The sequence below is a fragment of the Echinops telfairi genome, unplaced genomic scaffold (assembly GCF_000313985.2).
Source record: "Echinops telfairi isolate 266 unplaced genomic scaffold, ASM31398v2 ScPeMD7_7468;HRSCAF=8506_0, whole genome shotgun sequence".
Lineage (NCBI taxonomy): Eukaryota > Metazoa > Chordata > Mammalia > Afrosoricida > Tenrecidae > Echinops > Echinops telfairi.
The window spans coordinates 22,365,791-22,391,627 of NW_022111369.1; the positions used below are offsets into that span (position 1 = coordinate 22,365,791).

Below are 25,837 nucleotides of genomic sequence, written 5' to 3' on the forward strand. Positions count from 1 at the left end.
AAAAAAAAAAGCTGAAATTGATGGAAACAAGGTTGTTCTTTAGTAAGCTGACAGTCTGCGTCCTTGATGTTCTCCAAGAGGAAAACTAGAAATGATGCCCTGTCAGAAGAAAGAAAATTAACACGCTAAAGTGAAGAAGAACACGGACACCAGGAAACGCTGTTCAGATTCAGTGTCAGGAGCCTGCCGTTGTGGAGAAGTCTTGAAAGCTAGTTTTATCTGTGATGTGAAGACTATTTTCACTTCAAAGCGAAAGTCACTACTGTTTGTGCTATTCTATAGCCGAAACTCCCAGGCCAGGTGTCTTAATGGACTAGTGCCTGCTTCTGGCATATCATCTTGAAATCTAAAGCAGCAAATGAATGAGAGACAGAAAGGAGTTTCCAGGTGACATGAGCAACCAGTCAGTCACTGGTAATACCATATCCTTTTTATGCTATTGAATATATATTTTACAAAGGACTTAGAAACACTGTTTTGACCTCAAATTTTTGACCTCATATTAGCCTAATATAGAAGATTGAAGCTGTCAAGGATTTCATCTTTCTTGGATCCACGAGATCGTAAGATACATTGCATTGAGTAAATCTGCAGCACAAGACCTCTTTTTAACTGTTGAAAAGCAACGATGTTACTTTGAGGACTAGGGTGCACCTGACCCAAGCCATGGTATTTTCAGTCTCCGCATTTGCATGTGCACATAGACTAAAGAACACTGCAGAGAATGGATGCATTTGAATTAGGGGGCTAGTGAAGAGCATTGAAAAGTTCCACGGACTGCCAAAAGAACAAACCACCCGTCTTGCAAGAAGTAGAGCTAGAATGCCCTTTAGAAGCAATGATGGTAGGACTTTGGACATGTCAGGGGAGACCAGTCCTTAGAGAAGAGCAACATGCTGGGTAAAGGGGCTGTGAAAAGAAGGAAGGCCCTCAACAAGCTATATTGACACAGTGCCTGCAACCATGGGCACAGATATAAGAACAATTGTGAGCATGGCACAGGTCTGGGCAGTTTTGCTCTATCGAGTTGGAACCAACTCACAACAACACATTAGTTTGGGGTGCTTAATCATAAGTAGAGCACCGTCAGGTTTAGATTATTTATATTGTATTGGAAGGAATCCTCTTACCTGAAAAATTGTAAGACATACAAAGGAGGCTCATCATATAGAAGGTTTTCATTTTTATCTTTGAAATCATGCAAAATGGAAAGTTTTTGGAAAACTGACCTCAAAGTGTGCAACCGTCTCCAAGGGCTTTTAGGTCTTGGTTATTCCTTGGCGCTGCAACAGCAGGGTGGGCGCACAGATACGGTCATTTTAAAAATAATCCATATTAAATTAGATTATTTTTCATGCTAACAGTAGTATGCTCATGAAGATATGTCTGACTAATCATAACACCATTTGACATTTGAAGTAGAATTTCAAAGTATGACTGAAAATGGCAATCTCATCTAATCTCGACTAAAAGGAGCCCACGTGGCAAAACTTTTCAATGTTTGACTGCTAACCAGTAAGTTCATGGTTCAAGTTCACCAGCAGTTCCAGGGGGGAAAGACCTAACAATCCATTTCCATAAAGATTGTAGCCTAAAACACGCTATGGAATAGTTAATATTCGAACCCATGGTGCTGCTGTGAGTGGAAACTGACTAGACAGCATCAGCAACCAGGTTCCATTATGGTATTGGCTTATATGATGTTAATTTTTTAAACATCATCTTATTGGGGCTCATACAACTCTTCACAATCCACACATACATCAATTGTGTAAAGCACACTTATACATTCATTACCCTCATCATTCTCAAAACTCGCTTTCCGCTTGGGCTCCTGGAATCAGCTCAATTTCCCCCCCTCCCTCCCCGCTCCCCCCTCCTTTATGAACCCTTGATAATTTATAAATTATTATTTCATCCTATCTTACACTGCCCGGTGTATATGATGTTAATTTATCACCTAGTGTTCTAGTCTCACAGTTCTGAACTTCATAAATACTTTTTGTTGGTCTGAATGAATATTTCTTGCAATGGCATCTTTTGATAAGAATGGACTTGAGTTTAAACATAAAGGCTTCATTATTCAAGTTCTTGGTCTACTCAGGGCCTTGCCAATAATATGAGGTTTACTATGAACCATATGATTTTCCTAACAGTTTTTCTAATGAAGTTGTTTCTTGTATCCGTTCTCAAGGCAAGCACCATGTAGTGAGAAATGTACTCATAGTTTAGAGAGGTGAAAGTTTTTAAGGGAAATAAAGTGGATTCAATACTTCTACTATGTCCTAGAAGTATGTCCAGGGCAAGAGATTTCTACTCGCTGACCTTCAATATTTAATTAGGACTATGTATTTAATGGCCCTACCTCACTGCCTAGCATCCAGCAGGTACTTAGATGAGTCATTGTTTTTAAATAAGAATCAAATGAAAGGCAAATTCCACAATGTGTTGACCGTTTTCCACTTTCTTCTTGTTTTGCTAGATGATGACTTTTTTCATGAACTCCCAGAAACCTTTCCATCTGATCCACCTGAGCCTCTGCCACATTTCCTCATTGAGCCCGAAGAAGCTTACATTGTGAAGAACAAGCCTGTGAACCTCTATTGTAAGGCCAGCCCCGCCACCCAGATCTACTTCAAGTGCAATAGTGAATGGGTTCATCAGAAGGACCACATAGTGGATGAGAGACTAGATGAAACCTCTGGTGAGTCTGCCGTTGCGTTTGCATTGCTGTTCAAGATTCACTTCTTTACTTGTTGATGCGTTAGCCTACTGCTCATTCAATGGGTGAATTAACAACCCATTTTCCTTTGGGAATAAAAAAAAAAGTTTGATTAACTTGTTCTATGCATGTCTAAATAAAATGTGATAAACTGATTTGATTTCAGATGGACTACATAGAATTAAAGCTCGGTTCATATTTAAATAAATGAGAGTGAATAGACTGCATTGTTGTAAAATGTCTTAATAACAGATACTCTTAGCTTCACTTATTGGCTACTTAATAGCAGATAGTCTTTATCTTCACTTGTAGCTGAGGCCCTAACTACTTATCTTGGGATCTGAACAGCAGGATCAACCAACGATAAACTGTTCTTATTTACATCCCCTTCGAAATGTTCATTTGCATACTTTCCTCTTATATTCTTAAAGAATTTGTAAACAGCACAGATTCAAAGCATCTTTCATCTTTTACTTTTATCCCAAAATGAGTCCTAATTACCTAGTCCTTGTCTGACCCTGTCTGGCTGAGAGACTAACGGTGTGGGAGCCAAGAGAAGTGGAGAAGTTGTGACTTGCATTTTCTATGTGGATCTTGACCTGAGTTTCTTTGCTATTGGTTTGGCTAAAAATCCTGACTTGGTTGCTCTAGTATTACCTTTAAAAGTAAGATGCCAGGATGTAACTGAGAGGAATTAACTGAAATCCAAATGAAGGCTGAGCATGATAGTGGGACAAGATGAAAGTAAAAGGAAATAGAGGAAAGAACTAGGAGGCAAAGGGCATTTATGCATGTCTAAATACAGGCATGTACCTATGTAAATATGTTTTATATGATGATGAGGAAATAGATCTATATGCATATATTTATAGGTTTAGTATTAAGGTAGCAGATGCACATTGGGTCTCTACTCAAGTGCTCCCTCAATGCAAGAGCACTTTGTTCTATTAACTTGGCATTCCATAATGCTCACCTTCCCGGCACGATCCCTGAAGACAAAGCGGTGCATAAGCAAATGTGGTGAAGAAAGTTGATGGTGCCTGGCTATCAAACGATATAGCATCTGGGGTCTTAAAGGCTTGAAGATACACAAGTGGCCATCTAGCTGAGATGCAACAAAGCCCATGTGGAAGAAGTACACCAGCCTGTGTGATCACAAGGTGTCGATAGGATCATGTATCAGGCATCAAAGAACAAAAAATCATATCATTGTGAATGAGGGAGAATGTGGAGTGGAGACCCAAAGCCCATCTGTAGGCAACTGGACATCCCCTTACAGAAGGTTTACGGGTAGCAGACGAGCCAGTCAGGGTGCAGTATAAATGCTAATGAAACATACAATTTCCCTCTAGTTCTTTAATGCTCCCTCCCCCCCTTCCCCCCCCCCAACACACACACACACAATCATGATCCCAATTCTACCTTACAGATCTGGCTAGACCAGAGGATGTACACTGGAACAGATAAGAGCTGGAAACACAGGGAATCCAGGTCAGATAAACCCCCCAGGACCAATAATGAGAGTAGTGATACCAGGAGGGTAAGAGGAAGGTGGGGTCGAAAGGGGTAATCTAATCACAACGATCTACATAAAACTCCCTCCCTGCGGGACCAATAACAGAAAAGTGGGTGAAGGGAGACATCGGGCAGTGTAAGACATGAAAAAATAATGATAATTTGTAAATTATCAAGGGTTCGTGAGGGAGGGAGGGTGGGGGAAGAAGGGCAAAAATGAGAAGCTGATACCAGGGACTCAAGTAGAAGGCAAATGTTTTGAGAATGATGATGGCAACAAATGTACAAATGTGTTTGACACGATGGATGGATGGACGGATGGACGGACGGATTGTGATAAGAGTTGTCCGAGCCCCCAATAAAATGATTTTTAAAAGAAAGATGCCAGACCAACAGAGAGGATGAGCTCTATTCTAATGGCCTGTGAGATTTAGAGTGACTATAAAGGAGTGTTTCTTGATGGTGACTTTTTACTCCATAGTGGGTAACGTAGGGTGGTTGTGGGCTCTTTGGATGGTGATTTTATAATATTAATACATATATTTTAAAAAGTATACTTTCAATGATCAAAAATCCCTAGGTAATTTGTGACAAAATGACAAAAAATTAAAATCTTTAAATATTTTTTATTTTCCTTCATAAATTTAATCTCTGCAAAAAATATCTATATATCCATAATCCAACTTGTAAATATATTTTCATAATCCAACTTGAAAATAAGTTACATTCATATTTTTAATGCTAAATCTTGTGACCTCATGTGTTACGTGATAGAAATGTGAAGAGCATCCTCACATTTACTCAAGGGAATGTAGAATCAACAGTTGAGGCAAATTGACCTTCAATGTTGCTTACAGTATAAGGCATATCATGAGGTGATGGGCCATTAAAAATGAAACAGACTCTCATAGAATTAGGCAGAGATATCTTTTTTAAAAAAGCAGGCAGAGCATGTATATGTGTAATATACATGGCCTTAGAAAAAAATTACATAAATGTTTGCCAACTTTGAATCAATATGTCCACGGCATGCACGCTGATGGTTGCGGAAATAACTAGGGGCCCAACTGGAGGTATACCGCAGGGCATTGCCCACCTCTCGTCTCATTACCCAGAAAAGAACTCCACCAGGTATCTTCCCTTATTGGGAGAGATTTCAAACACATAGCTTTTAATAGTAAGGAAAAAGAAAGCACAAAAGTTAAAATGAGACTCATAAATATATGTAGACCTGTCTTTGTTAAAGTAATGAAAATTAATATATAGCAATAACAAAACACCTCTAATATTGAGCACTTTTGCCCCAAAGTCATGCTATGTTTGTAATGTACAAAAGAAGAAAGAAGATGAAAAAAGCCATTTGCTTTGGGAGGGGGAACATATAACATTTTCTATATTTCTACATGAAAATGAATTTATGCTAGCACTAATGATTAAAACTATCATTTTAAATAAGTCGCAGCTCAGTAGTTATGGCATATTTTCAGTCATAGTAAGGGTGACATAGATCAGACTGAGGGGAAATTTGGCAGTTCCAAAACTTGCACGAGTCCTGAGATGCAGAGGCAAAAGTGGAAGACAAGTTCTTACTGTCTTTCACTGTTTATCCCAAACTCTGCAGAAAGCCAATATCCAGCCGAATGTTGATACCTAGAAATATATAAATATGAATATTAGCTGTAAAGCGGGGGGGGGGGAGTCAATAATACTCACCAATACCACCTACCATATAATACTGTTCTTAACAGAGTTTCCTTACCCGAGTCAATTTGAGCTACTGACATTAGGGTTAGCAATGAAATTAGACAAGACAAAAGATAAAGAGGTATAACACTTGTAAATGAAGAAAAATGTTTATTTTTCCTGATATTATGATTTTGTTTATCTAGAAAATTCAAGCAATATCAAATGAAAAACTGGGGGAAAACATCAAAAGAATGCAAAACAGTGACTGATGATATAAAAATGTAGTTAACTCATTAATATTTCTACATAGTGGTATTAACCAATTCAAAATGCAGTGGAAAATAATATACCCCTTACAATATCTCATTCTTTAGAATGACCTAAATTCCAGAGAGGTCTTGATATCAAGAAATAGTTATATATCAAGAAAATATCCCAGTCCAGTCTAATTGAAGTCCCTAAGTCTGATGCTAGTCCATAAATCCCTCTTCAGACTCACACAGTCACATGCTATGATGCAGAAATATCACAGGTCGGTTGGTGCAAAGTTGTGTGGATCTAAAGTTGGTGGAAAACAGTATAGGACTACAGCAGTTTTCAGGATGGCCAGCCAGCAGGAAAATCAAGTCAGAGAGGGAGACCAGCTTCCAGGGAGCTACATAGCTCAGTCGCACCTCCAAGGGAGGTCAGCAGGCTGCGACTTGATTGACAGGCTAAACTCCACCCATATATTCTTACAGGTGCCATGTTGGCACAAAAAAGCCTCACTCTCAGAGGACCTAAATAATAGTAATAATAATAATAAATACTAGAAGAAAAGATTGGCAAGTTGTTGGTTGATTAGTTTTGGTGATAGGCAGTTTTTAAAATAAAGATAGAAAATGCATAAATTTTATTGTAAAGCAAAATTAAATCTGATAAACCAAAGAAGACAGACTACAACAGCAACAACAAAGAATAAAACCCATGAACAAAGACCACTGCAAAGCAAACAAAAAAACTATTTGTGGACTAATTCAACAGGCTAAGAATTACTATATGACTGGCTCCTATATAAAAATATATTTAAGAGAAAGACCAACAATCCAATAGAACATTGAGCAGAGGTTGAATTCAGATTCAGGGAAACTATGCAAGTAATAAATAAGAATTTAATAAGATGTCAAGATCAAAACATTTGTTAGTATGTGTGTTAGGCCAGGTTGACTAGAGAAAGAAATTCAGTGATACTCATGTATGTATAAGATAGATCTTTATATCAAGAAGTAATCATATATCAGAAAAACAGCCCAGCCAGTCCAATTCAAGTCCATAAGTATGATACTAGTCCGTAAGTCTCTCGTCAGCCTCACGAAGCCACCTGCAATGATACAAAATGCAGGAAAATCACTAACTGGTGGGTGCACAGTCCCATGGATCCAATGACAGTGGCTCTGGTTGCAATCAGGATGGTGGAGGCAGAGAGAGAGAGGAGAAATTACCAGGGTCTTCCTTATGAGAAGGCCATGCCCATAATCAGACTGTATCTGGTTGACAGGCTGAACTCCACCCCTACACTTTTATATATCTTCAAGGGGACATGAATTATGTAACTACCACAGAATGTTAGTAAACAGTGGTGATAAAGGAGAAGGGTAAAAATACCCTCATACTTCATTGATAGGAGCAAACTTTGGTACAATTTCTTTGTGAAGTAAATATGAAAATGTCTATTGACTTGTAAGTATATATGCTGTTACTCAGTAATTAAAAATTATCAGAAAGTGAAATGCAAAATGCGTGCAGAGAATTGTAGGCAAGCCTGTCCTTTGTACCATTGTTGCAATAGTATATCAGGACTGGTTCATCTCTATGATGAGATGCTTTATAAAAGATTAAAGGCGCTCTCCATGTGAAGCTATTCTAAACTTAACAAAAACTATAATACAGAATATTGCAGACAATACTTCATTTATATAAAAAGGATACACATGTTTGTGTAGGCCTTGGAATTTTCTGGGCATATATGCAAGAAGCAATTGATAGCTTAGACTACGGGGTGGTCAGAAGACTTTCAGGGTGTCCTGAGTGTCACAAGGAGTTAAGCATTTGGCTGCTAAACCAAAGGATGGGATTTTGAATCCACCCAGAGGTGCCTTGAAAGATGGCTAGAGATCTACTTCTGAAAACCTAGTGGATCACATTTCGACGCTGTAATACATGAGGACAGCATGATTTAGAAGCAACTTGATGGCAATGGGTTTGGATTTTGCTGGTTTTCGGAGGCTTCTATTGTTTTAACCTGGACTACATTATTTTCTTAATAAAACAATGAAATCTGGAAAAGAAAATCCAAACTACTCTTTTGCATCCTTTGCCTGTATTATAAACCCCCAATCTGGAAATGTTTTAGAAGGAAAGTTATAGGCCTCCAATTATACAATTTATTGTTCTTCAGGTAACTTTAAGTTGATTCTGACTCATAGGAACACTATAGGACAGAAGAGAACTGCCTTCAAGAATTTCCTAGACTAGAATCATGACAAGAGCAGGTCACCAAGCCTTTCTTCCCATGGAGCTGTGGAGTGCGCTTCACAGCCTTCACCAACCCTTGAATTAGCAGCCCAGCACTAACACTGAACTACCAGGGCTCCTCCCTACCATATTAGAGCGTTTTGTTAGTCTATGGAATCAAAAACCTTTTTAATGGATTGAAATTTAATTTTCTCCTAAAGGTAGATGCACCTGAACCTTTAGTCGTTGATTCTACTTATTGCAGTCTGACTCTAGAAGTCTAGGGGCCTAGTAGGTTAAGAGTTTGACTGACAATCGTCAGGTCAACAGTTCAAATGCACTAACTGCTCCACAAAAGAAAGATCAGCCTTTGCTTTCTGCTGCTATAAGAGTTAGAGTCTCAGAAACTCACGTGGGCACTTCTACTCTGTCCTGAGTCAGACTTGACTCTAGCGCAGTGAGTTTGCTTTTGAGTTACGGTGTAGTATTTTGGGGATCTCTGTGATTTCAATAACAATAAATGTGAATCAAGTCATGAAATACATTACCAATCAGAAAAATATCTAGACCCTTTAAAAATCAAATGGGTCCTTAGATGGTAGAATAGAGAGAAGTCATTGCTGAAAACAAATTAGTTTTTATTGATCCTCTACCTTAAAATAATATTGGAAGCAGGCTTAGTGGCAATTAGATACATTCCCTTGCAATGAAGATTAATCAAGCATATTCAGTAAAATCTGCATTGAAATTATCTTCAAATTGAAAAACTGAAACACAATAAAACTGCAGATATGAACCCAAGATCTCCAACTCGCAAAATTCTTCCTTTAAAATAAATTGGGCTCTAGAATATGAAGCAAATGATTATTTGTACTTATTGAGCAAAGCCATATCATCGGGCAAAACAAAATGTACTGATTAGAGATCATTCATGCCCTGTTTGCCTTTCTGTCACTTAAAAGACATTTGCATTTCTTGTATGTATGAAACAGGAGAAACAGAAAAGTAGAAGGCATCATAGATTAGGTGGTTTAGAAATGTTCGATATTCAGAAAGTTCTGATTGGTAATACAGTAGTAATAAACAACCTGTGCGGCCCTTAAAATCCCTCAACATTTAATATGGCTATATTTGTTAAAGAAAAATCAGGCTTGCCTGCTTGCTTTCGATTTGCTTGAAGTTTTTTCAACTTCGGTTTCCATGGTATCTAAGATCTAGCATCTAAAAGCAAATATTTCTCTCCTCTGTGAAGAAACCTCTGTGGTTTGAAATTTTATGAGCCCCTCCCCCATATTTTAAATTTCATCTTTAATTACTCACACTTAAGCAGAATAATGTCAATAACAACAACAATAAAGATATTTGCAAGTCTTACTACTAAATGTTTTCATGGATGATACTATTGAGTTTCCAGCATCCTCCTTTTGTAAATGACAAAATTGTAGCTCAGCAGGATATTTTTTTTAAACACCCCAAATCACACAGCTGGAAAATGACAGAGCTAAGATATGAACCCAGAATACTCTATTTTTTTTTCTTTCCCCCCAACCCAGGCTACTCTTACTTCAAAGCCTGCTTTTAACCCTGCATCCGTATCTCCTTAAATTCTGCCATAGTTACCAAGTGCAAAACTATTGGTCTGAAAAGACCCGAGCTTGGCAAGAAAATCGTCTTTTTCTCAGGAAACACCTGGCGCAGAATATCACTAGATATTTATCATTCGTGTTTTTATCTACCTTCATTGCCTAGTGTCATGATTTCCTTTGTGGTTCTTCAATGGAATAGCATAAGCTAGTGCTTAGAATTTGAGTCTTTTTATGCTTGAAGGTCTTTCACATCCAGACAATTAGCAAAAGGTGAGTCGGAACAGGGAGGGGAAAAAAGTACGAAATAAGAGGCTCTAATTGGACAGGGATTTGAATGAATCGCCTTCCTCAGAATGGAGTGTTCACATATAGGCTGTACTCAATACTGTCCCCTCTTGTTGGCACAGTGGCATCACTGAAACTCTTTCGTCTTTAGTATTCCTGCCTCACTCACCTCCTCTCTATTCCAGCGCACGCACGCACGCACAATCCAGAGACATCCTCATGTACGGCCAATTTATTCTCAGAATTCTGTCTTGAAACATCCTTGTTTTTAGTTCTTGCTACAGTTTCCCTGTTGTAGGCCTTCATTAGAGGCCGGTGAGGTTAAGTAGCTCACTCTTCCTCTTTGGTTTTCGCTTTTTTTGTGTGTGTGTGAACATGTACTGAACAAGTTCATGTAGCCTTCAACAATGTGTGCCCAGTTTGTTCCGTGGCATTGGTTGACAATGTAACAAGAATCTGCTCTGTTCTCCCTGGGTTTCCTACTTCTGTTCATTCTTCCTCTGTGCACTTCACTGCCTTTTGAACTTTGCTTTCAGGTAAATGCTACTACCCTGGTGGTCTCATGGAGTTGATTGTTCTGAGGAGTACTGTATTCCTAATGGGCTAAATTGTTTACTATATAGCTCTGTTTGACTGGAAGCTGATCCCCTGGAGTGTAAGGGCCATAGTCTTCAGGGTTCCACCAGTGTCTGTTAGACCGGTAGATCCGATCATTTTCTTCCATTTTTTCCCCCATTCTGTGTGGGACCTTGTATTGCGATCCTGCTTCGAGTGGATGACAGTCATTGGGTGCCATTGCCTAATTGCTTTTCGTTGCTTAGGATAGCGAGACCAGAGTTTGCATCTAAGGAAGGTCACTCACAAGCCTTTAAGACCTCAGTTGTTAGCTAGCTTTTTTCCCTTCTGTACATTTTTTTTATTAATAGTATTTTTCTTCCCTCTGTCAAACCCTGAGCCAATGATTATTTTCCCAGGCTGCCCACGGAGGTTCAGGGAAAGGAACCTGTACGACAGGCTAGACACGGGACCGAGAACTATGGGAGGTGGAAATGGCTCTTTCAGGTGGTGAAGTGGAGGAGAGAGGCCACCAGCAGGCAAAACACCTCTGGCTTCCGAGAGGGCCAAGCCCAGGCTTCCCGGCATAACCGATGCTGAGGCTCCCAAACACAGCCCCAGAGATGGCGCTCCACGTGTGGCAGCCCCGGCCCCCACGAACTTGGTCACCGTGTCATTGGCCCTGGAGATGGTGCTGGTTGGGAAGCTGAGGCTAAGCATAAGTGAGGTCAGGAACGTGGGATGTCCAGCTGTGGAAGGGCTCATCTATCGGTGTCTCCAGCTGCTTCGGGACCACCCCGAGCCGTGGTCAGCTCAGCAGCTGAGAGGCGGTTCTGACCAGGGCAGGGGTAGAGAAGACTGTGGCTACCCATCCTATAAAAATTTAAAGAAATCATATTCATTGTGATGTGCATTTATTTATTTCAACATTTTTTCATATACATAAAGATAATTTAATCTTTCATGAGAGTATTACTTTATATATTTAAGAACAAATATCTGACCAGGCTTGATTGCTTTCTAAGAGAATGGTTTTAGAATTGGTTCTCAATAGGACAGTGCATATTTTCAAAGAAATTTAGGTGAGCTTTGTTCAAATTTCATTAAATGCATAAAATTGGGTAGCCCCTTTTGAACGTCATTCCATCATTCTTGAGCTCAATGGAAGTATTGCCTTTACAGGCCTAGATCCTTGATATCTGCAAAATAGTTTCCAATGAAGATAAGTGGTTGTAGAATTTAAATCGATGATTTCCTTGATGTCCTTCTCAGAGGTACTATTTCAAATCAGAAGCTAACCATTTTTGTTTTTCCTGTGAATATGTCCCCAGGGTTGCGTAAATAGAAATATAAAATTGGCAAGGATTATGTAGAACATGAAGGCTTTTCCACTTAGTCAGTCTGATCACTTCTGAACGGTTGCTAGTCAACTACAACAGAGTATCAATTATCCTGAATTATGAATTTTTCTTACTCTTCAACTGTTAGTGTTCCCAATGATTCATTATCCTTGTTTCACATTGACTTTACGCCTTTAAACAGCCGAGTGAACGTGGCTGATATAACAACTGCAATTACTAAAACGTAGATGTGGTTGTTGTTTATCCATGAAGATAAATTTTGCCTAGTTGAACTATTTTGGCTCACCCATTCAATATGTCTAAAAGTTTCTATTTTCATTCTTTTCCTAAATTACAAACAGAGTGGGTACTTGAAAAAATTTAGGCTGTGCATTTGGGGTATTTTTATTTCTTTTCTCTTGTTGTCATGAGGTTTTTCTGTTGTTGCTGCTGTTCTGTTTCAGTAATTCCAGTATTTGTAAAAATCTAAGTTATGGGCTCTGCAAAGACTGCAAAACACCCTGCCTTCATTGCGTCTGTTGAATTTGTAATTATAATCTAATTATATGCCACAGGGAGGATTTTCAATGTTTGAATTGCATACTGTATAGAAAAATGTAATGTATGTACTGATTGACCAGATATGGCCAAGAATATGATGGCTGAATAGAGGTGAGAAACCCTACACCTTTCAATGTAATTTTAGCAGGCTGTGTTTCATTAAGGAAAGCAGGGATTTTCTAAACATGCATGTAATAAGAGTTTTTAATGCAATAAGCCCAAAGGCACCCTCCCCTGCCATTGAACACTTAGGGCAAGGTTACTTGTAATGCATTCCTCTGTTTTCTTCCCACAGCTAAAAGGAAAACATTGATTAGTACAATTTAATCAAGAATACATATGTAAGTAGATATATACGTACATGCATATGTAGATATGTTTGTGTTTTCCCCAAATTTAGCAAAGAGAAAATCAAAGTCTGTGCTTCCCTCGTCTTACATAAAGGCTGCAATAAGGGACAGGAGTTCAAGGATCATGCTTCATCTAGAAATTACTCTCTGCCCAAACAAGGCATGTCAAGAGCAAACTGGGGATTGTGTTGCTATAGCAATTTTTCCATGTGCCCAGCAACCCTGAATAAGCTGTGACTTAGAGTTTTAATATGCCCACTTCAGAGTGAGAATAAAACCATTGTTAGAAGGGGTAATGTATTTTTATGCCAACTTTTGACTAAAATATGCGAAAGGCTTACAGACAAGCTCTTGTACTTGTTTTCATAGGAAGGGGCATGTTGAGCAGAGTTCTGTATTATAATACAAGACAGATTAGGCTTTACGTTTAAGGAAGTTTAAGAAATAGTCTCATCTTTAAAGTTTCCTAAAGAGCATCTGTTTTTTTTTTCCACCTAAATTAAAATATTCTCTGTGATGTTGTAGCTACTGTGCTAAATATAAATAAGTCCAATGATAACTATCTCCAAAAAAATCCAGTGCTACTTCCCTTTTCTTTCTTTGATTTCACAACTTATTATTCCTTCTATTTGAGTTTTTATATTACTAAATCTCATCATTCATTATTCTATCAACCAAAAAGAGAGTCTCAAAAGTGGCAATTCCTCCCTCCCAACCCAACCTTTTTTTTGTAAGGAATTTTTTTCTTGTGAATGGGGGTATATAGGGTATTGTTACATTTCAGACCATCCACTCTGCACTCAATAATTCAAAGTACTCACTAAGTACCTGCCCCCTTTCTGTCCCAGTCCCTTCCTCTGGTCTCTCTCCAACGCCTCCTTTACCCACGTCCATCCCTGCCAACCTTCTAGTCTGTTGCTTTCTACCCTAACTCGCCCTCCTTGGGAACCTCTTGGGCAAACAAGCCTTCACCTTTTTAAAGTCCTTTATAGTAGTGGATTCAGACAATATTTGTCCTTTTGTGATTGATTAGTGTCAGTCTGGGCTAACTATAGAAACAAATCCATGGACACACATATATGTATAAAGAAGAGGTTAATATATAAGAGCAATTGTACATTAAGAAAACATCCCAACCCAGTCCAGCCCAAGGCCATAAATCTAATATTAGCCCTTATGTTTGATGCCAATCCATAAAGTTCTCTTCAGACTCACAAAAGGCATACAGTGATGCCAAATGCAGGATGATCACAAGCCTGTGGGTAGAAAGTCTTTGGATCCAGTGACAATGTAAACATCTCAGCATTGGCAGGGATCTCTGTGGCTTCTCTGGCTTCCGAGGTCTGGTTTTGTCCATGTGGCTTGTCTTCTGCAATGTCTCCCAGAGAGTGTCAGAGAGAGAGAGGTGTCTTCTGCCTCCAAAGAGGAAGTACCAGATTTCCCAGAATTCTCAGGAGAAGGCCATGCCCACACAGAAGTCTCATTTTGACTGCCTAGACTCCACCCCTACACTCTTACTCCTTAAATTGACACCAGATTAGGTGCTACCACAATTGGCTTCACTAAACATAACATTCTCCGGGTCCATCAATGCCATGAGGTGTTTCGTGGCTTCACCGTTGTTTTGTAGTGATACATAGTATGCCTTCTGGTGTACATAGCAGTTAGTTTATCCATTCTTCTCCTGATGGACACCTGGGCCGTGTCCAACTTCCTGCTCGCTGCGCTGTGAGGGCATATCTGTGAACATGGGAGTGCATATGGTCTGTTTGTGTTATGGCTCGTCCTTTTTAGTTAAAAATTCCCACAAGCAATGAATAACGTAATGATAAAATATGAGGGTAAAGGGTTTTAAGTATTGTTTCTGGTTTTTCCCCTCACATACCATCAGTGCTAAGCGTACATATAGCAAAAGTTTTTAATGCAATAAACAAAGGAATCTTACCCTGGCAATGAACACTTAGGGCAAGGTTACTTGTAATGCTAAAAAAAAAAACCCAAAACATTGATTAATATGATTTAATAAAAAATATGCATATAAGTAGAATTGTAAGTGTATGCATATGTATGCATGTGTTACTTCCCCAAATTTAGCAAAGACAAAATCAAATTCTATGCTTCCTGAGGCCCCCCACAAAGGCTCCAATAAGGAACAGGAGTTCAGGGATCATTTTTCATGTCTTTGCTCCCACATACCGCCAGTGTTGGGAGTCCCCGGATGGCTTGCTGCTAACCAAGAGGTTGACAACTTAAGTCCACCCAGAGGCACCTCAGAAGACAAATCATCCCTAGAACACCCAAGGGGGACACAGCTCTGCTCGGACCACATGGAGGCGCCATAAGTTGGAATCAACTGCAAGGCAACTAGCTTGGCGTGCTTTTCCATCAATCCTGGGCCCCTCCAGTCAGCAGTCTGCCGACTCCTTTCAGGCATGCCGGTTGAAATATCCACTCTTGCCATATTCTCTCTAAAGTGCTATTTGGAGAGACAAAAGCAGCATGTGTAACAGGAGCATTACGATTAGCGAAATACCAGGGTCTGGCTAAAAAAAAAAAGTGAGCACAGCATATAGGAAGTATTAGATCTAGCAATGAGAAACAGTCACATGAGGGTGTCCTGGACTTATTCCTAATAACCTTGAGGGTTTAACCCAATTTAAAAGCTTGCCTTGGAAGAAATTCATGAGAAGATGAAGGAAAAAGCGAGAAGGCAATCTCGGGGCAGTCATGGTTGGCCCTGGCTGCAGCAGAGGAAGAGGTCTGCTTCCTAAACCTCTTGGTGGGTAGCCTCCTACTCTGCCTCTCACACCCCTTCTGCCCATGTGTCTATCCTTCCATCTGTTCGTGTTGTTATGTGCCAGCGAGTGAGTGTTGACCCATAGCCATCCTGTGCACAACAGAATGAAGCACTGCCTCGCCTTGTGTCGATCCATCTCCTTGATGGATCTATTCACAGACCAGCATTATGGCAGGGATTGCATATGTAGCAGTACTTTTGCATGGTTGCCTTGAGTTCTTGCACATCTATCAATGTTTTCTCCCACCTCCGGTATTTTCTGGTGAGCTCACCCTTATTGTCTATTACCTTCTCCTTCACCCCAAGTGAATACTTGGAAAATTTTAAAAACACCTCTATCTGGCCCTACCCCCAGGGATATGGCTTTAATTGGGACCTTTACACAGCAGTAATGGGCTCAAGCATAACAATTGTCAGGATGGCGCAAGATCTAGCCCTGTTTCCAGCTGTTATACACAGGGTCACTAAGATTCAGAAAGGACTTGTTGGGCCCTAACAACAAGGATAATGTTAACAGATATTAGATGCTCAGCAGCTAACTCAAAGGTCAGTGGCAAGAACCTACCATTTGCTCAAAGGGAGAAAAATGAGGCATACTGCTTCCTTAAAGAGTTACAGCCTAGGAAGCCCTGTGGGGTAGTTGTATGGCCTCTTAATGGCTCACTATGAATTAGCATAGACTCCTTAGCAACAGGTTTTTTGTTTTGTTTTTCTTCTTAAGTAAGGCTAACCAAAGCTATGTATTGTGAAAGTGGGGCATAGGGGGAATATGTAAATATCTATTCAAATACCGTGTGTTAAGCCCATGGTAGGACACCCCCCCACCCATACTTGACTTGGAGTGGTAAGTACAGATACAAGGAAGACTCGATGCCTGCACTTGAGGAGATCACAGGCTAGTGGGAACAGAAACATACAAGTGAAAAGAAGATGAAAGAAAGCAAAAAGGTATACACATTACCATTTCCTTAGGGTTTGTGCTCATGATGAGAATCAGTTTATGAAGCCCCTGGACACTTTGAGAGCGTACAGTGACGTGGGATTGAGCCCCTGCTTACTGGAATCGTCTTTTCCCAGTCTCTGCCTGTTAAACTTCTAAGACTGAGGGGGCCAGCCTCCTGAGGAAAGTGAGGGAAACTCCAGTGCTTGAGTCAATTAAAATTTAACTAGAAAAACCCAGGAGACTGATCCATACAAGGAAAGGCCTGGAATAGCAGGGGATAAATGACATGCCTCTTTTTAGAGCCGCAGCCTTGATGATCCTTGACGCTAATGGCCTCTGTGTCAGTGACCTTCCCGACTAAAAGGCTGCCTCTCCACACCCATTCTGCGGGGCATCTGTGAAGCCAGAGCACACGGTGTGGCGGCAGCTGTTCCTCAGAGTCCCTGTCAGCTCTCCGAGTGTGGGGACAGAGAGCAGTGCCCTGCCGCCGCATTCGTTCCTTAGCCCGTGTCCACAGATCCCCACACACATGGTGTCAGAAAGCAACAGACATTTGTTCCCTCCCTGTTCTGGAGACTAGAGGTCCAGAATCCTCCTGAAGGCTTCTGGGGAAGAAAGGGAGTTGTTGCTTGTAGTCTGTTGGTGTCATCAGCCCTTCCTGGGTTTGTGGCCAAATCCTTGTGATATCTGCCTCTGTCTTCACATCCTCCTCTCGTCCTTGAAGCAGCTCTTACAAGGATACTTGTGGATTTAGTGGTCTACTGGCTAATCCAAGCCCAATTTACAGTCTCAAGCTTCCTAACTTAATTATATCAGCAAAGACTCCCGCCCCCTGCACAAGTAAAATAACCTTCACATAAATAAGGTAACATCTGGACAGCAGGATGTTGACATATTTGTTGGGACAGGGACAGTGGGGTGGGGGGGAGGCTGCCACTCACCCCACTACATAGTTGTGTTAGGTGTCTGGGGGTGGTATGCCTCGGGTCTTGCTTCGTAACACTGAAAGAACTCATGCAGCAGAAGCGCTTTTGTAAATCCCAGGGACTTTCCTGAGGGAAAGGGACATTTCAGGTATTCCAGTATCAGAAAGCACAGGCTATCTCTGGACAGCATGCAAGGCCGGGGCTGTGGGAAAATTCGCAAGTGGATATGACCTTTTGGGGGAGTGTGGAAAAATACGTGGAAGTAATGCCGGAACAGGGGTGCAGAACCAGCGTGCAGAGCCAAGAGCGGGTAATCCCAAGTGTAAGCAGCCACGAGTGGGCACACAGGCGTGTGTGCGCCCACATGCGGGAGGACTCTCATCTTCCACCTACAGTGCGCCCTCGCCTGCCCCAGCCCTGCTTTTGTCCCCTCCTATCCCCGCTGGCTGGGGAGGATGCTTGAGGGTATTGGCCGACCTTATTGGCTGAGTGTAGGTGCACCTGTGTGAGGTAATATTGCTGGTGTCACGTGTGCATGCCCAATTGGACCTCCCACCTGGGCGTAGGCGACTTGGTTCTGAGCATGTTCAGGTCTGGATTTTCCCATAGGTGTCTAATTCGTGTGCCTGACTTCCCTTTCCTGTGGCATAGATAGCTCATTTTCGTTAGCGTAGGCACAGGCCTGAGGTAGAGACAACCTCCCACACCCCATCACACCCCGATGTAGTGGGGATTCGGTGGCTGAATTCTCGTCTTCCACGCTGGAGACCTGGGGCAGTGACCTGCCATGCAGCTCAACCCCAGTTAGCACCTCTGTCAATGGAGACTTCTGTGTTGCTATGATGCTGAGTAGGTTTCAAGGAAGCTTCTAGACTCAGGTGGACTAGGAAGTAGGCCTGAGCTGAGAACCCGACACAGGACAAATGCGCTTTTATCTTGTTGTACATTGGCCATCACCACTTAGGAGCCATCTTGTTGGCAACTGGTGGCATCCATCACCCATAGCCATCAAGTGTCTATCCAGTAGAAATAACAAAATGCCAGTGCGAAGGGGCACTGGTGGTGACAGCGTGAGCCCGGGTGATAGGGGTTGAAGGTAGAAGCCTTGGCCCTTTTTTCTTCCTTTGATTAATATTTCTAAGTTAACTGTAAATTTAGCCAGCAACTGAAACATTAGCTGGAACCAGTCTTCCCGAGCCTCACCAATATGTTGTGCTGTTCGGTGGGCCAAAGACAGAAGAGGAACTGCTCAGCCAGGCTTTTGTACATCATATCACTAATCTCCTTCATGCCCATAGCTTCTTTGCCAAACCCCAAGCCATTCAACCGCCTGCTCTCATAGAGACCTGAAAATGCTCATGGCCCCGTTTCTCATGAAAATGTGCTTCTCTCTCTCTCTCTCTCTCTCTCTCTCTCACACACACACACACACACACACACACACACGTTTGCTTGCTCTCACTACACAATGGGAATATAAACACGTTGTTAATGCAGCAGCTCTCAGTTGGCTTCCCAGATGGCTTAAGTTCAATAGATTTTCCCCCTGATTTCCTCAGCTTCTCCTAGCAAGTGCTAAACAGCCATTATGCCTTTTCCTGCACATTGAGATTCATCTGCAGCTACTAAACTGCTTCCAAAGTGTGCTTCAATTTTGCATGAGCGCTAAGCTGGGGACTGGGAGACATTACCCAGTGCTGAAGGCCCAGATCATTAGAAAGAGCGTGTAAATCCTCTGAACCAGAAATAAAAAGTGCAGAGATCTCCTTTGTGAAGTCCCAACCGCAGCTTTATGTAAAACACGGACCTTTGGCCAGGTTTTCTGTGGCCCGTCTACCTCCTAGGCTTTATTTTGCCGTCTCATTTTGTGTGCGTGTGACTTTGGCATTATGTGCTCTGTTATTAGTTTGGGGTTTTTTAAGCAGTAAGCTCTCTGCCAGGCACCTCTGAAAAAATAGCTTTCTCTGGCATTATTTCTCTCTTTAGGACCCCACGTTTTTCTTTGCTTTTAATAGGGATGATACTTCAAAGGATTGCTAAGGGATCACCAACATGATAGATTTTTAAAATAAACCCGAAAACCTGCTGAATAGCAAGAAGCTTTGAGGAGAGATGGGTTGACATTTGGAAGATGTGCAGAAGATATAAATCTATATTATTTAAGTAAGTATAGATGAAGCAAGTGGACAGATATTGGATTATGGATAGGAGTAGAGGTAGCACCCAATGGGTATTGTGAAAATTAATAATGAGAAAGGAGTGAGAATATTCTCATTTTTCAACAAGATTCATCCCTGTGTGTTATTACCTATACATCCTGTTTGTGTTTTTCAAGGTGAACACATTTTTTACCTCTACTGAAGCTGTATTTTCACCTCTTCTGTCTCCCAGTCAGCTTGTTAGGCCATCGTGTCACAGGTAAAAGCTCGCCTGTAGATAGCTCTGGTCGTGCCTCCCAGGAGGTGGGCCTCTGAGGGTTCGAATCCTGAGGACTGACCAGAGTCCTGCAGTTTTGCATGCTGTGGGGCTAGGCCCATGCCCTAGGCCTGTGGAGTTGTAACAAAAAGCATTTCTGAATGAAAGCTTGACATTTCACCCTCATTTGGCATTTTCTTCCATTAAAAAAGTTTTGAACAGAGATGATAATATTTTTGGGGGGGCCGGGGAGTGGAGGATGGGAGTTCTGTAATATATCCATTCCAGAGTAATGAGCCAGGCTTCCTTTACATAACGGCTCCATAATTACTTCTCTTTTTCCTTGTATGCAAATCACAGGTCAATCTATCTTTCTTTTAGGATTGTGAAAGTTAAACATATACACTTGATATACATGTATGATCAGATGGGGCAGTTTGTTATTTATCTCTAAACACATTTCCAAGGATATTTATTAATCACTAATTTATTCCACACTGCATATGTAAGTGGAATCTGACAGAAAGGTAGCTAAATGGGCTTATACTAGGGCATGAAGTAATGCATTCCAACTGGTAGATGAAAAGTAACTACTAGATGAGTTATATGCATATAAATATGTACAGTAATGTTAGCTGCATCTGTAAAAAGTCTATGTAACATATCCACTTTATGCCGAAGCCTAGTTTTGTTTGTCAGCATGTTGTATGTATCCTTCAGACTGAGTCTTCCTATCCATTAATTTCCCTTTTCTGAAAACATGGCTAATCATGAAAATGTCAACGCTTTTATTAGTATTAGTATCACTGCAGAATATTATTTAACATGACTCTCAACTGCACATACTAAGTAGCTAGCTTTCGTGTTCTCCCCATGGAAATTGTCTCTCCGGGGGGTCTGGACCCTGTGAGGGGGCACCCACGGAAAGAAAGGCACGAGGACAAAACTCTGCCTGGAGATCCAAACAGAAAGCGGTTGAAGCTGTCTGCTCCGTGGGCAGCATTATGCAGTCACGTAAATACCTCAGGGGATCGCAGCTCGGGGTGGAAAGCAATCATTTTTCTTCTCTTAATGCTCGTGTAGAATGGACAGGAAGACATTACAAGTTTAAAACTCTAGTCAGAAGCTGGCACCTCTTCTGTTGTTTAGGATTTCAGTTTCTCTATCTCTTGTGAAAGCATTAAAGCAAGGTGACAGTAAAATTAACATTAAAAGATCATCATAATTCAACATTAATCGACGACCAAAGACAAGTATGTCATAGACAGTTGTTTGTTCAACATTAAGTGGGAAATATTTTGAGAAGATTTTTAAAATAATGTTGAAAATAATATTTTTGTTACCCATTAAATACATTTCTCTGTGTCTTATTGAACTTAGAGCCTAATATTGAGATCACATATTCAGCGATTTTAAAACCCTTACAATTATTAAAACTTGAATCCCTGTGCATCTATCAGTAAATATGCTGTCCATTTTATAAACTGAAAAATAATTTACAGTTAAACACAGAATCATTAGTTAGAAAACCCAAGACAAGGTGGAATTAGAGTATTTCTTTTTCTAATCTATTAGTATTTTTGGAAAATTTGAGTGTTGTGTCTGAGTTGCAATAATTATTAGACCCTTCAAATATAGAATGGCCTAAGTATGATAGAATGTTACTGCTTGCTTACATGACAGTCCAGGAAGGTTTCTTTAGTTGGAGAAAAGCTTGCCTTCTCTTGTCAGGCAAGGGGAGCATGTACCTAGTTTCTTTCCATCTTGTGGCTCTGCCATCTGTGTTCTAAGGGCTCATCATTTCTGGATTCAGCCAACAGAAGAGAGAAGAGGAAGAAGAAGATGAAATTCAACAACTTCTGAAGAAGTTTTGGGAAGAAGAGCTGCTCGCTCCTCCTACTTGCGTGCTATTGGCTGGAGCTTACTAAAACAAACAAACTCTGTGCCTTCAGTAGATGCTGACTCAGTGCGACCAGGTAGGGCAGAATAGAACCTCCCTGGGGGGTTTATGGGAGTCAAAAGCCTCATCTTTCTCCCACAGAGTGGTTGGTGGTTTTGAACTGCTAACCTTGAGTTTAGCAGCCTAACTCATAATGCACTATGCCACCAGGGCTCCTTTGCCGTAAAAATAAAGAGAGACAAAAATGTGGACAAGCTGGAGCCAGCGAAGATATGAGGATTTGTCAGTGTTTACAATGAGTCTTTATATGAAAGCCCTGTCTCTTATCAGTTTCTTTGGTCCTGTAATAACCCTGGGACAAATCTGAAAGAGGACTATTTAAAAAAAAAAATCATTTTATTGGGGGCTCGTACAACTCATCACAATCCATACACCTATCTATCCATATGTCAAGCACATTTTAAATTTTGTTTCCCTCATAATTCTCAAAACATTTGCTTTCTACTTGAGCCCTTATTATTAGCTCCTCATTTTCCCCGTCCCTTCCCCTTCCCGTGTCCCTCATGAACCCTTGCTAATTTATAAATTATTATTATTTTGTCATGTCTTACACTGTCTGATGTCTCCTTTCACCCACTTTTCTGTTGTCAGTCCCCTAGGGAAGGGGTTATATGTAGATCCTTGTCATCGGTTTCCCCTTTCTACCCCACCTTCCCTCCACCCTCCTTGTATCGCACTCTCACCACTGGTCCTGAAGGGATCATCTGCCCTGGATTCCCTGTGTTTCCAGTTCCTATCTGTACCAGTATACATCCTCTGATCTAGCCAGATTTGTAAGGTAGAATTGGGATCATGATATAGGAAGCATTTAAGAACTAGAGGAAAGTTGTATGTTTTATCATTGCTACACTGCATCCTGACTGACTCATCTCCTCCCCACGACCCTTCTGTAAAGGCATGTCTAGTTGCCTACAGATGGGCTTTGGGTGCCCATTCGCACTCCCCTCATTCACAATGATATGATTTTTTGTTCTTTGATGCCTGATACCTGATTCCTTTGACACACAGGCTGGTGTGCTTCTTCCATGTGGGCTTTGTTGCTTCTGAGCTAGATGGCCACTTGGTTATCTTCAAGTCTTTAAGACCCCAGATGCTATATCTTTTGGTATCCGGGCACCATCAGCTTTCTTTACCACATTTGATTATGCACCCACTTTTTTAAAACAGTAAATGTAAAGCTTCAGAAAGGGAGCAATTGAATGTTCTCCTCCAAATTATTCGGTTGTAGCAGCCCAGCCTGACAAGTAATTAGGTTTTCTGCATTTTTGCTTGTTTTTATTTTTGTACATTTATTAGCCCTGTCAATAAGGAATTTTCCTACTTCAGAAGATAATAATTCAAAATCCATCTTGACTTACTGTCTATGAGTATTTTACTCTCAATGTTTCTATTTCTTAGAGCTAAGGTTCCTTGTTATTTCTATGTAAGGACCGTTGTTAATGTTGCTATGGGGGATTTTTGTTATTCACCGTATTCAGTGCTCCTTTTCTCCCTGGCATCCCGGATGACGACAGGCCCCAGACACTGTGAGGTTATTACTAGGCTTAGGAGTGACTTCTGGCCAGAAGCCCGAGTGAACGTTTGTGGTCACATCCACACCAAGACATGTAAGGACCAATGGGAAAGGTGTCTGTGTTCTTTCTTCTCCTGGCTTGGAGACCCAAGCAGCCTTGGCTTGACAAGGTGTGGATTCCGGATAGATGTACCCTGGAATCCTCAAAAAGCTCAAGTAAGACAGCTGCCATGGGAAGTAGCTTGGATTTCATCAGACTATTTGTGATGTAAAAATAAACCTTTATTTTGTAGTACCTGAAAGTTGGGATGTTTTGTGTACAGCGTAGTATAAATGTCCTCGCTTCTAAAATCCTGTAAGTTGTTTTATCTAGGGCTTACTGTGCTAAGAGTTTTACAGGTGTTATCTTCACATATTTAATCCTTACATTGAATTAGAGATTTTAATTCTCATCTTCTTGTTGAGGAACGTGGGATTTAAATTCCTTCCACTAGAGGAATTTTCCCAACATCATTCATTCAGTTATTGGAAGAACAAGAATCTGAACTGGATCCTTCTGAAAAGATCATGCTCAATTAAATAAACTGGCAGGGATTTATTTTAACTAGGATACTATCGGCATATATATATATATATATTTTAAAAGATGCATTTTAAGAAGTTAATTCTGTTGCTTGTATATATGTTTTTATTAAATCACTTCCTTTTTCCTTTGGAATGATAAAATAACTATTTGAGAGAGACAACAAAATAAACTCACTGTCCTTGAGTCAGGTCTGATGCTCCCAGCACTACTGGACAGAGAAGAATAGCTTTGGGGGAATGCACGACTGCAAACCGTCAGGGAAGTAGAAGGAGCCGTATCTGCCCCCAAGAAGGGGCCGGTGGTTTCAACTGCTGACCTGGCAGTTAGCAAGATCATTGAATATATAGAAAGATATTTGAAATGTTAGAACAGATCATTCATTTAACTTCATATATAAAGTTGAAATTGAAAATCAGTATTTCAGCAGGAATACAAAATTCATGGCCTGTCTTAAAATAGATGAAGTTTTAATATTGTTTCATCTCTACTTGGGATTTCTGGGACTGAACATTTTCCTCTTGCTGTAAATTAATGGACAATTCTTGTACATCGGAGTTCTTAATTTTTAAAGCCATTAAACGAAAGGCAAAGTAGTATGACGGTGAATCGGAGTATTGCTGCTAGGGTTTGAGTTCATACATGCATGGGTTTAGTCCAAGCAAGGCATGTCTAAACACGTCTCTGCTATCAGGCCGTGACTACAGGCAATCTCTCTCAATAATACACGTGTCTTCGTCTCATTGGAATAGCATCCAGATTGAAAAGAAAGTGGGGGAGTGGAGGATACATTTTGTACCCTGAGAAAAAATGCTTTTGAAGTAAAAACTGATACAGAACATTTAACAAAACTCAAGTGGATGTTGTCCCAAATCATTAAAAGTTTGCAACACATCTACAGGAATGCTGCCCCACATAAAACAACAGCTTTTGGATGGATTGCAGTGACAAGCCAAGAGAGGGAAGATGATTAACATCAACAAATGAAGAATCCAGAATGCGTGCCTCAAGTGCAGAAAGACTGTAGAATGGCCGTTAATGTGAGATCTATTGAAGTTGGGCTCTCACGTGGTTCAGCACTTTACTTCTGTGTGAACCCGGTGGCCTTGGCAAGCTTAAAAGTATCTAAGAAACCAAACCCACTGCCATCTATTTCTTACCAACCCACAGGGACTCCAGAGGACAGGGCGGGCTTCTGAGAGTGGCACTCTCGGGCTGAATAGAGTGGACAGTTCTTCTTTCTCCCACCGAGCAGGGGGTGCTTCCGAAGATCGCAGCCCCACCTGTAACCGCTGCACCACCAGGGCTGGCAGCTGCTTATTTGAGCCTTGAAAGGGGTCATCTCCGTAGTTTTCTCAATGGACTCAGGCTAACCACAGTGACTAGTTTTGAAGAAGTTTTAAGAAAATGTAAGTGTGCGTTGGTGAGAAAAAGGCCAGAAATTTTGCGCTGAGGAATTATTTTTCCCATATCAACAATGCATTTGCTGATTATTTGACCTTATCCCATTCACCCACAGCCCTTATCTTGCCCATGCACACCTTCTGTTGTAGTTGTCCCCCTCAAAACAAAACAAGCAAATGTTTCTGAGGAACCCAATTGGAGAC

At 40.8% G+C, this 25,837-nt stretch overlaps 1 protein-coding gene across 2 annotated transcripts in view; it reads left to right on the plus strand.

The window, feature by feature from the left end:
* UNC5C (unc-5 netrin receptor C) overlaps positions 1-25,837 on the plus strand; it is a 457,437-nt gene that overhangs the window by 269,581 nt on the left and 162,019 nt on the right. For both annotated transcript variants that reach the window (XM_004703272.2, XM_004703273.2), the window contains exon 2: positions 2,483-2,704. In XM_004703272.2, coding sequence (XP_004703329.1) covers positions 2,483-2,704 — 222 coding nt within the window. The remainder of the gene's footprint in view (positions 1-2,482; positions 2,705-25,837) is intronic.